Source organism: Barbatula barbatula, assembly GCF_947034865.1.
Source record: "Barbatula barbatula genome assembly, chromosome: 11".
NCBI classification, from domain to species: Eukaryota; Metazoa; Chordata; class Actinopteri; order Cypriniformes; family Nemacheilidae; genus Barbatula; species Barbatula barbatula.
This window is the reverse complement of record NC_136774.1, coordinates 21361334-21378610: the sequence shown is the minus strand read 5'-3', so window position 1 is coordinate 21378610 and position 17277 is coordinate 21361334. Positions and strand designations below refer to the sequence as shown.

The 17277-nt window shown below is 39.7% G+C and overlaps 1 protein-coding gene across 2 annotated transcripts in view; it reads left to right on the top strand.

Annotated features, from left to right (window-relative positions):
* gripap1 (GRIP1 associated protein 1) overlaps positions 1-16376 on the top strand; it is a 35823-nt gene extending 19447 nt beyond the window's left edge. For both annotated transcript variants that reach the window (XM_079468249.1, XM_079468248.1), the window contains 5 exons: positions 220-353; positions 2133-2246; positions 3599-3692; positions 10409-10578; positions 14377-16376. In XM_079468249.1, coding sequence (XP_079324375.1) covers positions 220-353; positions 2133-2246; positions 3599-3692; positions 10409-10578; positions 14377-14448 — 584 coding nt within the window. In that variant the 3' untranslated portion in view covers positions 14449-16376. The remainder of the gene's footprint in view (positions 1-219; positions 354-2132; positions 2247-3598; positions 3693-10408; positions 10579-14376) is intronic.
* The last annotated feature ends 901 nt before the right edge of the window (positions 16377-17277 follow it).

The window sequence follows — 17277 nt, the reverse complement described above, 5'->3', positions numbered from 1 at the left end:
ATTTTGAAAAAAGTGCAGTACTTTTTGTCACGTTTCTCTCCAGCCCGCAGGGTTGCACCATGTTTCCCACAAAAATCATCGCAGGACATTTACATTTACATTTAGTCATTTGAAATGTGATGATGCAGGAGAGGCAGAGAGCGCCTGTAGATTCCATCTGAGTCTGAAGAAAACCCACTTGCACATCTCATCTGTTAAAATCTTGCTGTCTGTTTGCAGGTCTGGAGGAGCTGGTGTTGTCAGAAATCAGTTCCCCGAGCCGTACGCAGCAGACCGGCGACAGCAGCAGCGTTTCCTCCTTCAGCTACAGGGAGATCATGAAAGACGGAGCGTCAGCACCCCACACCAATAAGGTACAGCCGCCCGCTGGGATCTCGTGACCCGTACAAGTTCCATCTCTACAGTTAACACTTTTCTCCTAGGGCGACCACTGCTTTGATGTCCTCTGGAAGCTATTAATAATCTTTCAAACAGTGTAAATTCCTAAATTAACAGGAGAGAGAAAAATGTTTGTCGTGACATGCTGGGAGTAACTTGAGGCACGTGAGTGTGGTCTAGGGCATTTTTATTGTAAAACAAAACTGATGATTTGTCCTTTGAGATGAGAACATTTTGCTCATTTCTGGTGCATGCCACAAAGCATTTGGCCATAGTTAGAGATCCTGAATGTTATATATTACGTTTAGTATATAAATCATCCTGGGTTGTTTGTGCAAGATGCTTCACTGCCTCTTGACTCTTCAGCAAGTTAATTTTGAGCAATTTGTTATTTAAACTAAGGAAAAACAAAGAAAGAAAGATCCCAGACCCTCAAGGCAGAGCGAGTATTCAATAATACATAAAACATTAAGAGACTATTCAAAATATTCATTTCATCAGCATTTCTAGATGTACCGTGGCCATTCCACTCCAGTGTCCATTGACTTTGAAAACAATCAAACCTTTAGCAGTGACATAATGGGCCCGATCACACACTGGAGTGTTTTTGGCTAATTTTAGCTCAATGCAGTTTTCATTTTCACGTCCTGCGCCATGTTTGAGATGAGAGACCGGTTGGTTTACTGCACGTTTGCCCAAAACACACGTCTCATTAAGAGAATAGGGACAACCTGTCCATTTTCCCATCCTTTAACTAGCAATAGTGGATTCGGACACGCCCCAAGTGCACTTGCGCCCTGCGCTTTAGAGCATTCAAATAGGGCCCAATGTCATCCGACAGCATGACAAGACACATGAACGCTTTGATTTAAAATCAAGATTATCACATAAAAACAAATAGTTGTGACGTTTTTCTAAATACATGTACAAATATTATTGCTGTATTGCTTAAAAGTAAATATCAACTCAAATTTATTTGAAGTTTAGTAGAAATATTGTTAGTTCACAGAGTGAAACAAAAATTATTTAACATTAACACAAACCTGTAAATAATACATTCAGAACAACTTTAACTCATTTTAAAATGGCCTAAAATGTTTTTTTCTGCGGATTTATATTTAATATATAAAGTTTATGACATTTATTAATGATTTGTTTGCTTCAATAATGTGATTCCTTTGAATTATCTGCATTTGGGGGATTTTCTCTGCAAATATTAATATATGCTGCCAATTGTGATTCATAATCGGCGTATAATGGCATAATTAGATGACTTTTTCTAGGCAGTCGACAACCATAGTCAAAATCTAATAGACTTTAAGAAGCATTTATCAAAAGCACTGGATTGTCAAAGCTCCTGATTTCAGCCATCAATTTAAAACATAATGGAGCCAAACAGAGTGACTTGAAAGTTGTATTTAACTGTCATCATCCTTCAAGTAGGAAAAGCTCATTTATAAAGGGACAGCGAGTCTCAAGAGACCGAGAGCAAACACACACGGGACGTTTGAGGGGTCACCTTCTGCTTGGATGTTCTCCAGATCCTTGAAATGGTCTGAAAGGAACAAACCTTGGAATAGAAATGGGTCCTGTGACTTATTAAGTGGCACCCAGAGACAGTGTTTCAGAGATTAAACTCTGGTTTGTTAGTTTAGTGTGGCTTCTTATACACACTTAAACGTATGGTCTTTTTCTTCAAGTTAGAATCAGAGAAGATCATTAAGCATGAACTTTTGCTTTCTCTCTTTCCGCAGTCTAATACCAGCAGTCCTCAATCTCAAAGACCTGATCTTTCAGACGACGAGGTCAGCGAGCTCTTCCAGAGACTCGCGGAGGTCCAGCAGGAGAAATGGATGCTGGAGGAGAAGGTATGACATTTGGGTTAACCAATCCCAGTCTCGTGTTACTAAGAAAAAAGTCGACTGTCGTAGAGCAGTGAAGGTTTACACCCTGTATACTGCAGCAGCGTCCGGGCAGATCTGCAGTGTGCTCCGTGGGGGTTTGTAAGTGCAGAATTGTGTCTTTGAATCATGAAATATGCATGCAGATATTGACGTTTGCACATTTTAATCGATCTGCCTTGTTCAGTAACTATTGGGATGGAATTGTGTTGTTAGCTTTGACAAGTTACATCACTTCTGCTTTGAAAGAGACGTCCAAACACGTCAATGTCAGTCTGTGTGTTACAGGGCTTGACATTAAGCATTGCAATGTCATTCACTTGTCCGAGTACAAATACTACTTTATTTGATGTGTCAATATAATTGTTTCGGATCCTGATCGGTAAAGTTTGCTCTTTTACCGAGTGTCCACTGCGGTCACCGTAATGTGTTAATACACTTCATGATTGCTATAGAACAAAGGCAAGCAGTAGTCATGATCAGTGTCAGGGCTGTACGTTAAAGTTGTTTTGAACACAGCACTGGTGCTACATAGGCCAAACAGTTTACATTTTTTGTAAAAAAATCACTTGTTCATTACATGAATAGGTAAGTAACTGACAAATGATATTAATGTTAAATACAGATGTAGGGCTATATCATTATAATTTTACCTAAATTTGTTCTGTGTATTTCCTTTTTTTACAACATAATGTATATTTGTCCACATAAATGACTGTAGTATACTTTAGTATCTGGGAATTTTACTGCAGTTTACTATAGTAAATAAATATAAAGTGTTTTTAACCTTACTAAAGTATAGTACAGTGATAACTACAGTTTTATCAATTTACTACAAGGTTTCTACAATTTCCCAATACTACAGTATTTGTTCATCTGAGTGCTCAAGTTAGCCGGACTTTTATTTTGACGGGCCGCCGGGAAGACGCTTGAGTTTTAGTGTGTGGTTGACGATAGCTGTACTCAAATAGTAAAATGCTGAAAAAGTAAACTCTCAGAGATGAAGATCATGTGTTTATATCTTCATACAGTGCAGATGCAGACAAATCCTCGACCATCACTCGTGTAGTATGTTAATCTGTGCACCTCATTCACTCAGTATGCAGAATAGCTTTATTTTATATCTACAGTTTCGCACAAACAGTTTATTGCTATGGTAATAATTATGAGAGATTAATAATTAATTGAATTCATAAAATAATCAGATATTAACCAGCGAGCAATGTTAAGATTGCCGGGAGTGATCACACCTGCCATTTCACAGGTTTGTGTCGCTGTGACGTCGTGCAGCAGATCTAATCTATGTTTTCTGTGTTCAGGTGAAGCACTTGGAGGTCAGCTGTGCATCAATGGCCGATGACATCTGTAAAAAGAGCGCCATCATCGAGACATACGTCATGGACAGCCGGAGAGGTAAGCTTCTCTCTCTCTTCATCTCCGCTGTTGTTATTGTCTTTGAGTACGCTTGTTTTCTGAACGCAAACAGAGTAATGGTGTAGCGATGAGGTCGGCTGATATCTGCATCTATTCTTGATTTTACTCAAAAGAAAGCTGACAGATAATCGATGGGGCTGTCGCCTTGGTCCTTATGTCCCCTTTGAAGAGCCCTACGTTTTAATTTAGAGGATATTCACAGAATGTTAGATTTATGTACATTTTAAATATATTAAATAAACAAATGTTGCTTTTTGGTATATTAACGAGATTTGCTCTGCTTGCTGAATATTTTATGTGAACTTAACCATGTTAAAATTGCAACTAATCTAACTTCATTTCTACAGCTGGATTTTGGGGTTATGCAGAGAGCTTGCATTTATACTCCAGGTTTAATAAAGGTTTTTTTGTGTGTGTTTCTATTTTAGCATGTGAACTCATGTCTTTGCACAATCTCATATAATGTCCCTATAAATGTTTAATTGCTCCTATTTATAATGCTGCTATTTTGGTGCCACTGTTCTCAGGTGCACTTGAAAAGCACTTTGCAGTAGAAAAAACAAGAGCTAATAAACTTGTGAATGTTACATGATCTTCAGTTATAACAAGGTTTGTTGATCGGGGATTTATAGTCTCAACCTCAGACGGCACATGCATGGACCACCCACAGTCCATTCACTATCCGCATGATGCACATTGCATGTGAAACTGGAAAAACATTCTCCAAACATTAAGCTCTTATCTGATTTGCTGATTTAAGGGTTTGTGTCGTGTTTACGGTCTCTACATATGCTTCGCTATTTTTATGGTGTTTTTAAGTGCCGTGGCATCAAGTCATTTCAGTTGCTGGGCAGAGGTTTTGCAGATGAAGGTCTGACTTTGTGAGGTTAGTGGTTGTGGGACTGCAATGAGTTATGTTTCATATGAAGCTCTGGGTTTCCTCTTTATCTCGGTCACATTTGCTCTTCTCTCTGTTACAGTGGGTGTTAGTTCTGTAATAAAAATGAGTGACGGATCAATATATATCTGCCGGGGCGATTAATGGACTGATATTTGCCCATTTTGAAACGATTCAATTTGACTCTTTACCACTTGACTTATTAGCAGAGTGACCTCTCTTTTCTCATTCTCTCATTTTTTAAACAGAATTCATTTGACCACAACTTTGTCGATGCATAATGGTTAAAGCATGAACATTGCAAACAATTATTAGTAGTGTCTTTCCGCATATAGGACCATTGTAAGTTCATTGTTAACACAAAGGCATCTTTATATATATCGTGCTTTTTGCAAAACAGATTGCGTCCTAAAAGCCTTACGTATGGTATACTTTATTTGATTTTCAAAGGACAACGCAGATAGGAAAAAGTTGAAATAACCTTTGCTCAACTGCGCTTTGGGGCGACCTGACTTCCGGCTTCAACCCGCTCTACAACTTCACTGTTAAAATATAGGTCAAAAATAATTAGGCGTCTTCTCTCGAGCGTCTGAAACGTCTTTGGGCCAGCACCTGGATTCGTTTGGCCAACAGGAATCAAGATAACAGCATCGACTTTTACCCTTGAAAAGCATTTCTGAAAGGCAAAGTTTAAGCATTATATATTGCATATCTGTCAATAGACCACCCCCCCCCCAGAAAATGCACAGAACATCTTTAATCTATGAAACTGTCATTTACGTCATGTGACCATTCATTTAGAAAGGATTATTGTTTTTTTCATATTTTTTTCGTATTTCCGCTTCTGTGTGGGATACTGCAGATGCTTTTTCTTAAAATGTAAGTTTTGTCTCGATTGTCATTGCTATAAAGGCAACTTTAGTAAAAAGCCGACACTCGTGATTATCATTTCAAACGCTCCATTTAAATCAATGCTACTCTTGTGTTTCCCGGAGAACAATGACGGCAGCAGTAATGTTGCATCATCTTTGTCTGTCCCCCACCTCCCATGTGTTCTTCTGTTTTAATTTCATGACTGACTGATTTAACATTTACTTCCAGACTAGCTTCCATTAAGGCTGGAGTCGTTATAAATATTGTCCTATAAAAGTTTAAGATCTCTGCTCCTTTGGGGTGGTGAGAGAGAATTATTTACCCTTATGCTTTGTTTAACTTGTATGCTGTTGCTTTTTCTTGCAAGTATGACAGTCAAAAACGAAGCAGTAAAATAACGCAGGGTCTCGTCTTCTGTGCTGTGAGATGACTGGCAAAGGAATGTGTACACCGTTACCAAACATTTGTCACTTAATGTTTGGGCATTTAAATATGAATTAACACCTTCTCTTTAAATGCACATAGTCCAGTACTTAGACTGTATCATACAAAAATAAGTAAATAAAGTAAAATAACCAAACAACCATTGCAGTTCATTGGCGATGCAAGTTCATTGGCGATACAAGTTCATTGGCGATGCAAGTTCATTGGCGATGCAAGGTCATTGGCGATGCAAGGTCATTGGCGATGCAAGTTTTGGCTTATTTCGTTGCACCCTAAACCACAGCGTGCGCTAGATGAGACACGTCTGATACGAATATCAATCAACTATAGGCAAGACTTGACAATTCTGATTCGACTATGTAAATCCTTAGTGGGGGACACCCCTAGAAAGCACAATGTTTGCACAGGGAAGCGTGCCCCACAACCCCATATCATCCCTGACTGTGAAAGAATTTGTACAATCACATAACCCAATTTTATTGTTTATCTGAAGCTATCTGAAACGCTGCGATCTTTAATGTAGCACATCAGTTTCGTGTTTAACGACCGGAAGACTTTTCCAATAGCGATAGACACCGTCCTGCAGTACACCAGTTGGGGATAGACCTGGGGAGATGAGAAAATTAGGAAGAAGAGGTGAAAACTTGAAGAAAGGATTGCAGAAGGTAGCAATACTAGATGAGAGCTGACATTAGCAGGATGTAAATGATTCAGAATGCCGACATGCTTCAGTGAGCCCAACGCTCATCCTCAATAATGCAGCAGAAAGACTGAGCACCTCTTGTCTCCTCCGTCCTTTCCCCTCCCCTCTGCTTTATCCTCACCCTGCCGCGCTTCCCCCGTAAATTCATGCCAGTGATATAACAGATGAAACAGTGCAACGTTTTATCGAAGACGAAGCCTTTTGAGTCGGGAACTGTTTCCGCTGTCACCGGGAACCGTGAGGAAATGAAAGCCAGGAAACATTTCACCGGCCATAAAAGAGAAGCCAGATGTGCAGGTCTCTAGATGGAGAATTGTTGACCACTCAGTGTTTTAAATTCAGATGCAGTTTTGCTCTTTCATAGCTCAGGAGATTCGATGGAGTTCCCAGTTGTATTTTATTGAAGGATCAACTTAAGAAGAAATAAAAACAGAAACTGAGACATTAGAAATGTAGATTGTAGAAGTAAAGTAATCTGGATTTGGGTCAATTGGATGAGAAATGTTTGCGTTCAGATTGAGATCTTCACTAATATTGACCTTTGATTGCAGATTAGACAAATCCGAGGTCAGTTTGAGGAGACTTTGTAGAGATCTCTTCTGAAACTTCTGAAACGTGTCATTTGCGACGTGTGAGTTTCTGAATCTTTTTCTAAGAGAAATAATTGCGATATTAAAGAGATATGTGCTGGAAACCCTTTGCAATATTTCATAAAGCATACATGTAACTGTTTGATATTTTTGTATCTCTAGTTGTGTTCATTACATGTTTCCTGTAAGACAAATACAGAAAAAGTGAGCCGCTATGCAGCGGTACGTGATTATGTATGAATGGGAATCTGACGAGCCCGGCCTGTGATGTAAAACAGCTGCGGGACCAACCGTCTCAGCGTGACCGAGTGTTGAGAGTAGCACGACGTCAGCTCATCAGCCATTCAACATGCTGCAGTCATGTGTGGACAGTCTTCACTCTGGCTGAGTGTTCCTCACTGCTGAACCAGTCAGCCGGGGAGTGATGCTCGGGCACTGCCGCAGTCTGGAAACCCTTGTGCCCTGTTAGGCCTCTACTGATGCGTGAAGTGAGATAACCTTTCAGTGTACTCCAACCCGTCCTGCATCATTTAATGGAGAAACTATCCTTATCCTCTGCCCTATCGCTCCAGAATCCACTGAGATGATGGGAAAGCATCCCAGTCGAGAATGATTATTATTTCCTCTGAAAGCAGGTTCGTCCCAGTTTAGAGAGAATTAGACCGCTGGGAGTGTGTGCTAATGGGCATTAGCTAACAACAGGCCTTTCATCCATTGAGATTCCTAGAAATATGTGCAGAGAAAAACATTCATTCGGAATATAGAAGTCTAGGTCTAATGGGAAATCCAGAATCCTATTTGCCCTCGGAAAGGGTTTAGATCTTGTCGTCTCTCCTGTGTGAAGTCGTAAACGCTGTGTAAATTATACTGGCTTAGGGTCTGATTTGAGATTCACAATGAGGCTTTCGAAGATGTCCGTTGGTCTCGTCTCTGCAGACTTCTAGTTCAGTCAAATGGTGCATGCAAGGAAAGTATTTTTGCTGTTATCTTTAAACTTGCGTTGGTCTGAAGGGGACACCCTTCAAGGACAAATGCTGCTTGACATCACTGTCGTTCTTGTTGTCTTCTCATTCAGTAGGGACTTCACTTTCTCCTCTGTTAAGCCCCAGGTCGTTTTTCGTGGACGTGACCTCAACGGCGGTCTGCAGTAACCCAGCCGAGCGTGTGATCAGGGCTCCCCCGAGTCGTGAGTTAGGAACATCTCCTGCGTGTCTTTAGCGCCTCCCTTCCCATCTCCGTTAACTTTCTCTCGGTGGCTTCTCTCCCGCTGTTCCTACGGTGGATCTCCGATTGCATGAGCACCTGGCAACGTTCCACAACTTTGAAAGGCATCGCCTCTACACTTTTACCAGCCATTAGAGCCCTCGTTGTAAATCTGCTTTGTGGATGTATCCGTGCATCTCCGTCCAGGGCCAACACCCAGTTCCTGCCAATTAGAAATAATGCTGTTGATCAGTATGGAAGAAATAGCGGTTACAGACAGGTGCGCTGTTTTCCATTCACATTGTCATTTGCATGGACGATGATGTAGCCGGCGAAGGATTCGTTCGCCAAAGATCATCAACAGTATTTCCTGATGGGAGGTGGTGAAATGTCGGGATGCATTCTGATGTGATTTCACTACCGCTGATGTTTATAGAATTCTGAAGAAAAGATGTTGCAAAGCTGGGAATTTTCACTGGGCATTGTCTTCATTTTATAGTTCTGTGGTAAGCTGACAAGATCATTTATCTCAGTCCAGATAAAGAGCAAAGAGTGCATTTTGTACCTTGTGCTGTTTACTGTAAGGCTTTGTGGCCAATGCAAATGTCATTCATGGCCTTGAATCCATGCATTCAAAGGTTGAACAGACCTCAGGGGGGTGAGGACAACATCTCAACTAACATCGATGTGTCACGTTCTACTTCATTCTTGTGCTTTCGAGCCACGGGACCGTCTAGCAGTGACCGACAATGCATTATGGACTTGAATATGAGTGATGCTCTGCTGTTAGCCAGACGCGAGTCCACTCTTACGCCAATCTAATAAGGTTAAAGAGGCGTGAGATTGCTTGCACTTAGCTTAATATACTGTGATGTAATAATGCATTAAACTCTTCTGCTAACCGTGACATGGTATGTCATGAGAACAGCTTTTGATGTTTTAAAAAGTATGACGTTTAAAATGCTTGCCATGCTTGTCTATGATTTAGGATGTTTGTGAAACGTGGGTAAATATGTATCATGAATATAAAACAGGGGAAATAATCTTAGACCTGGATTGAGGAGGGTTGTGACGCATATTTGGCAATCGAATATCACAGTAACTTGTTTTTTGTCTAGTAAACAAGTGTAATAGCAAACACCATTAATGCAAAAAAATGTAAAGCTATATAGTTACATCTTAAATAAATCAAATCTAATAAGATTTTATTTGATACGTCCCTGAGACCCCACAGGAAGTAGCACATTTCCCCCGTAATCAGATTTCAGGTGTAAGACGTTACTTGACAGCACCATTTAGGAAGGCAGCGCTCGGCCGACCTTGACTGTCTCTGCTCACCCAGATGAAGTGAAAACCGAGAAAGAAGCAGCCCGATCGAACTTATTGCTTTTGCCCTTGACACGCTGAGACTGGCCCGCTCGATTCTCTGCTCTCCCTCGGAGGAAAAACTCCACTAAAGTATCTGACAGTTCAACAGCAACCTGACCAACACTTTGGTAACCGACCTGTAAGAAAAAGCATTAGGTTGCTGATGTCCTTCCATTCACTCTTTCCTCTTTGCCCTCTGTTATTTATCTATTAATCAACATGTTTCGTTTTTCAACAAGCCACCTCGTTCAGTTTCAAACCCTTCGTATGGGGTGTTGTTTTCATGTGAACCATGTCATCAGACCTTGCTGTCACAGTCGGGCTCATTTTGGGGTTTGTGTTACGGTTCAGGGTTTGAATTCGTCCATGGCAGACGGAATGGTTCTTATTAACGCAGTAAAGTGAAGTGACGTTTATTAACCAATTCTGAAACGTGTTGATGTCAAACCTGCTGGTGGTTGCACTCCAGTCGCTCGTAAAAGTTGCTGTTTGTAATGTATGAGGCGAGTCTTCAGACACTAATGGCCTCCTGATAGGAATCATCTTTGAGGCATTGCCGGTGAAAAGAACACAAGCTGCTGTAAAAGAATGTTTACCATCTTTCTCTCTCTCGCAGATGTGTCAGGTGGAGTTGGCATGGCTCATGGTGCTCAGGGAGAGCGGGGAGGTTTGAGCTCCGTGTTGAGGGACCTGGTGAAACCCGGAGACGAGAACCTGCGTGAGATGAACAAAAAACTGCAGAACATGCTGGAAGAGCAATTGACCAAGAACATGCACCTCCAGAAGGTAAAACCAGTTGATGTGGGGTAACAAACAAACCTGTTTGAAGACCTCCGGTCGGTTCAGGTCGACAAATCTTACGCTTTTAACAATTCAACAGGGCTGTGCAGCAATGTATTACTTTTATTCTTCTTTGTTTTCATTTTTAATAATCCCCAATTTTCTGCAGTTAATGCAACCTTTTAATGTACAAAATCTATGCAACCTTTTGTCATGTTGGTAAAGTCTTTGTCTTGTGTATTTTATAGGCCTCATATTTCAAATGTAGGATTCACGTTTGATAAACTGTTTTAACGGCGTGATGGTATAATCAGCACTCAACTAACCAGAATTGTTTAAGGTGCAATAGGCAGTTTCTGAGAAACTTTGATGTTGGTTGAAATCGAACCCAGAATCAAACCTCAGCCTTTTGCTCCACCCTCAAAATAACATGCGCTTGTTCATTCTCTCTCCTTTTCTGTTTTGATCGTATTCCAATTTCTGATTGGCTCACGGGAATGTTTTTGATGTCCAATTAGTTTTTCTCTTACTTGCACAGCCAGGACTATTCACATTTCTATAACACACACAGAACAGAACTGTAATGCTAAAGCTTCAAAATACAGGCGGTACTAGTTCTTAACAGTACAGAATTGTTGTTTTGTTCCTAAATGAATCCATGTTCTGAATGATTCGTGTGACTCCATGAATCAGTGAGTCATTTGCTTTGCTTTTGAACGAATCAGCCGAAGTAAGTCTAACACTTTTTTTACATTTTCCCAAACATAACTGTGTAGATGAAATCTGTTGAATTAGTTTCCACATAAACATTGTGTACACTTTATTTATTTAAGTTAACTAGTAGAATTCTGAGTGTTTTTGAGTCTTACCATAGTAAACATTAAAGTATATTACAGTTACTTAGTATCCAGTTACTATAGTAAATGCTACTTTAATTGTATATAATGTGGTTTCATGCTATTTGTAGGATTGGTCTTTAGTTTTTGTATAACGGTTTCATTTTTTTCGTTTTTTTAAATCTTACATATAGAAATAAATCTTAAAAATATTTAGTTTTATGTTCAAATGTTTGTGTAGTGCTAAAAAACTGAAACGGGAAGTTCTTCTGGACCAGCGTTGTATACATTTTTCTAAGTGGTCTATAGCTAGTTATTAATTCCCATTATTAAGAATTCAAAATTTGGGCTTTTTATTGGGATCTATGACATTTTGGTAAATTTTTATGTTTGAAATATAAATTACTACAACATTGCAAAGTTTTGTGATACTATTTGACATCTGGATACTTCAGCTAATGTCGTATCGACAGATACGTTTGCATTGGAGCTTCACAGAAAGAACATTTACACTAGAGCAAACAGAAAAGACAAAAGGAGAACCGCAAACTGTTAAGACGGGTTTCATGGTTACCTGCATCCTTGACCAAAGAGTCATTTCAAAAAGTAAAGTTTGCACTTGAGAATCTAGAGAGAAGAAATAACAGGTTTGTGTAGAGCTGTGACTCATTCAGGTGAGCAGAGGTGAGCTGACCATAAAAGCTGCTTTCATCCACCTGCTGGAGGAAGAATCTCACCGGCCGTGTGATGGGCAGAGCGTGCCATTGCGCGTGTGTGTAGGTGGCTCACTGTCATGCAGTCCTGTGAACTCTTATTCACCGGCAGCCAGAGGGTGGGTGTGTTTTTAACGGTAAAGCGTTCCCGCGAGCAGGAATAGAAATCACGCGTCAGGCGGTCTGCGGGGGGGGGGGGACGTTTGATGAGATAACACATCAAACAGATTGACTAATGACAATTAACCTCTCACACCCCTCTTGATGTTTTCATTACAGCGGTAATGGCAGGCTCGTTGCCGCGGTGCAGATTCTCTCTCACCTCACAGTCTGTCGTTGTTTATCGAATTGAAAGGAATAAATGGTTGCTTTGCACTCGGATGTAAGAAGTTACGTTCGTATGGAAGGAAGCACATGTTTTCGCACGCTAGTGTGAAAATGCGCTCTGTTGCGTGTACATGAATAAAATGTTTAGTGAGGGGGCGTCAGAGCTGATGGAGACTGTCTGAGTGTTACCTGTGTGTGGGTTTGGTTTGGATGTTGCCCAGGGGGAGATGTAGATTACAAAAAACCCTGCTGTAACCTTGGCAAAGGCCAACCATGCAAACTAAGACCAAGAGAAAATGACTAAGTTTGCACAAACTTCTCAAGGGTCAAACCTGATCAAAAGGAGTGGATTGTAATAATCATGAACGTCTGCAGTTTGGATGTTTATAAAACTTAATGGAATCTGATTTGGCACGCGCATTATTTGTGTTTTGCCTGTCAAGTTGAATGCGTTGGATCTTCTTCATGCTTTAAATGACATGCAACTGAAACAGAATTGAACTGTTTGCACATTGGTGTGTGGATGATGTTTGATGTACAGCAATAATCCCGCAGGCAGCAGCGATGATGTCTTAATCATGTTAACAGCAGATTAAACCTTCATTTGTCCTGTAGACAAGAAGAGATAAATGTGCCGCTGATGAATTCTAGCTACAGCAAGTGAAGATTTCAGAGTTGACAAACCTCATTTCTGTTGCATCTGTAGGAGTGGAGGTGACCCGAGGGCCTGGGCCGGGGTGAAACACACGAATGAGAATATAAAGGCATCTCTCTCGCTTTTAGAGGAATCTCATAATTTCATCAAAACTCAAGTCCAAGTGTATTTCAAGTTTCTTGAGTTGTGAAATAGGAAATCAAGCTGTGAGGACATCCCGTGAGAGGTAAAGATTTTGCCACAGAAGCAATAAGTAAAACCAGAGGAACATGGCCGCTGTATGCTTTGGTGGGCTTTAGACGCACGCCTCCGTCTAATCCCGCTTTACCAGCATGGAACCATCTCATGAATATTTACTGCCTGTTGGAGCAGTCAGCCCTGAAACAAACAGCCCGGTTAATATTTGATGGCTTTTTTGCTTTAGAGCGAGCATAGGGCACATGCTGTGTGGACGTGTGTTAAATCGCAGTTAAACTCGAGCCTTGACCGCCTTTTATGTTGAATTTACAAGAAAATATTTGTATTAGCATATTGACTCGTCTCTTGGTTTTTAATAACGCATTTCATTTGACTCTACATTCGTTTGTTCTTCATTCCTGTTTTACATTTTAATTTCCTTTCTATTACAGATTGAACGGCATATAGGCATGAAGTAAACAAACGTAAACGCAGTAGTTTATAGTAAGCAGTAAAAGCATTTACAATGCAAGCAACATTGCACATAAATATTTGTGTTTGTTTGGACAGCATAACCGTATCTTTTAAGCATTACACGTGTTAGATCGAGGTGTGATCGAATCGTTTATAGTACCATTCGTGTCTGTTCAAAATATACCAGCTCATGTTATTTATAGTACTCATGCACTCATTGCATGTGCTAAAATTCAGAGTAAATTACAAAACAAAGACTAAATATATGTTAATGTGTATAAAATGGTACACAAAGGTCACCTCACGTCTCTAAAACTCAGAATCAGTACAACCACCTAGAGTTGATGATAATCCCACTTTTTTAAATTGTTTAAAGTTTAAAGCTTAAATATCAAAATTGCTCGATTTAAGAATTAATGTAAGTGATTGGCAGATGTAGGCTCATATTTTTATGTATTTTTATGTATTTACTGTAAACGCCCTTTCTTGTGTTCACACTCAGAACTATGTTGAAATGGTTTTCTGTAACGAACAGCATGGTTAATTTTGTTCCTTTCCGAGTTCAAAGCAGAAAGGAAATAGAGAGAGTTTTTTTCTGAACTCTCGGTTTGTTGTCTTGCAGGATCTGGAGGTTTTGTCTCAGGAGATCGTTCATCGGAGTACCCCTGGGGAAAGCTCCAAAGCCACCGGTTAAACCGGACGTCCCATGATTCAGTAGCCCCCAATCTCTCACTCTTTCTCATCTCTTCACGGCTACCAGGAGGAAGAAGACCCATAATTAACAAGACCTCACCTCCAGCTGGACTCTCAGATGTGCAGGAGCACGAGGCTCCGAACAGATCGTGTTCATCTGTGATTTACATACTACTGAATGTAATCTAACACTTTGTTTATCCTTGACTGGAAAGAACTGGTGACACGGGGGATGTCGTACCGTCCCCTGCTGCTTGATACGTGTGATTGGACAGGGGCGTGGCCTCGTGGTCCGGACGGACCTCTCCACTAAAATCCCCATTGAGGAGATTGTCTGATGTCTAACGGTTCAGCGTGTGCTTTCTGCTGTCAATGTAATGCCTGTTTTGTATATTTGTTTTTGCTGAAGAAGCTTATTTTGTGTGTGAATGTGTGTGGGGCAAAGAACAGATCCAATCGTCAAAATCTATTTATTCATGCCAGAAAATCCAACTTAGTCTTAGTCTTAGTCTTTGCCACGGCATGTGACTTTTCTTGACAGTTTTTTGGGCCTCGTTATATCTATACGTTCAGAAAGTTTTCTGGTTTGAGAACATAAAAACGGAAAGATGACATTTTCAGCTATGTAAGCATTTTAAATTCAGACACAGATTGATAACAGTGTTTTATTTTCGAGATCGTCCCATCATTTAATTAAAGGGACGCTACAGTCCAAATGCAACGGTGCACAGAGATTATAAAAAAGAAACTTGTGTGTCTAGACTTTTCCAATTGTTAACCAGCGCACAATGGACCTTGGTCAGCGTAGACACCACATTCAGTTTGATGTTAATGAAGCTTAAGTTGAGTAAGGATGGATGTCTTGTTACCTTGGTGTAGATCTTAAGGTTTACAAGATGTTAAAAACGCATACAATTAATATAAAAAATAACATGGATGGAGTTGAGCAAAGATCTGACAGGAACCGTTGAACAGACTATCTTTCACTGACTTGTTTTGTTTTGTATCAAATGAAATGTGCTGTCTACCCTGAATTAGGTTCTCTAATATTTTAGATGCGATGAATAAAGACCAAACAGCTTTGAGAAGTGCTTGTTAGTTTAGTGCGTTAGTATATTTTGTGACATGGGATTATACAGTAGATGCCAGGTCCACCCATTTCATTAAAGTTTCTGTATTAATTTAGAGAAATCCATGCACAGCTAAATAGCCAGTGTTAAAAAGGTCAAATGAACTCTTCACAGTGTATATACAGTATAATCCACACTTCAAGAGTGTGGATTATATATACACTGTGAGTGTTAATTTGACTTTTTAACACTGGCGATTTTACTGTGTCATTATTTCAGCAAAATGAGATTTTATGATTCGTGAGATGCAAGCAGATCTCACTGTGTTTTTCAGACCCTTGTTAAGTTAATGTGATGCTTTAAACTTCAGGACAACGGTTACTGGAAGGTGTAACGCTTATAACGCTTGTGCATGGTGTGTAATATGCGTGTTGGATCTGGCTTCCAAAGTAAATCCTGACTGAATGTTTTTCTATAGTTTTCCCGTCTTTCACACACCTCACATGATTTCTTACATTCACAGGTGGGAAAACTGTGTTGTTTTATTATCGCTGTTGAGGAAACTGACATTCCAGTAATGATTCACTTACTATAGATAATCACGCTCACACAGGATGAAGGTGATGATATTTGCCTTTGAAGCTCAGATTGTTTCATTTTTTGCCTTCCTAGTCTTAAATAATAACATCTGCCAAATTTAGCTTTTCTTCAGGATCATCACTTATACGTGAAAATAAACGATTTAATCCCTGATCAACCCCTACCTGCTCTAAAATTCATATTTATTTATGTGCATTTGTCATGTTGAGTAACAAGACTTTCCTAACTTGCAGTGATAATAAAGAATGGCTGGAAAACCTTCATTTGTGGGCCTGTTTTTTTCGCTCAGAATTTGGATTTGGATTCTTTAAGCATTGCGGATTTGATTTATTTGATAAATAACATGAAGCGAGTTGTGCTGAGTTAATAAAGCAGTTACTTACTTCCACATTCTTTCTTATTCACTAATCCTCATGTCGTACAAACCCCCCATGACTGTAATTTAGAAGGAAAATTAAGTGTTGTTTTGGGTTTTTAATAGGAGAGGATTGTGACCCCCTTCTCAAGCTTCATGGGATGCAAAAGCATTCATTCCACACGACCCGTGCCGTATATTGTAAGTATCCCGAAGGCATACCAAAATGTTGTATGAAAGGTTGAAAGAAAAGTTACATTTTGTCCATTATTTGATGAGTCTTGAAATTGACATTTTGGTTCCGTAGATCAAACAAGAAGGGTGAATAAAGAATGACAACTTTTGTTGGATGAACTGACCCTTTTATACACGTTTCGGTGCAAATAACCAAAAAATGATTGCAATGAAGTGTAATGCCTGTAAATGGGTTTTTAATACTGAAGAGCTGAACAACTCTTATCCTCTTCATTGAGTTTCAGGTAACTAGAAACTACTTTCTAGTGATTTACTGACCCCACACCAGTTTGTATTTACAATTTACTGAATTTGTGGTATAAATTTGTGAGTTTTCATACGATCTGCTTTTGCATCAGTAATGGTTGTATTTAGTTTGGATGGATCTTCACGCTTTTTTACATTTTGTTTTCACATTATATGAATTTATACTACATCGTCACAGTGTAAAATAGTTAAGAAGTGCATTAGGTATTGTTAAATATTTCCTCTAACAATGGGATTATTTAACGGAGTAGTTCACTTCAAAATGTTCCCCCATTGACTTTCCATAGTAGGAATAAAAATGACT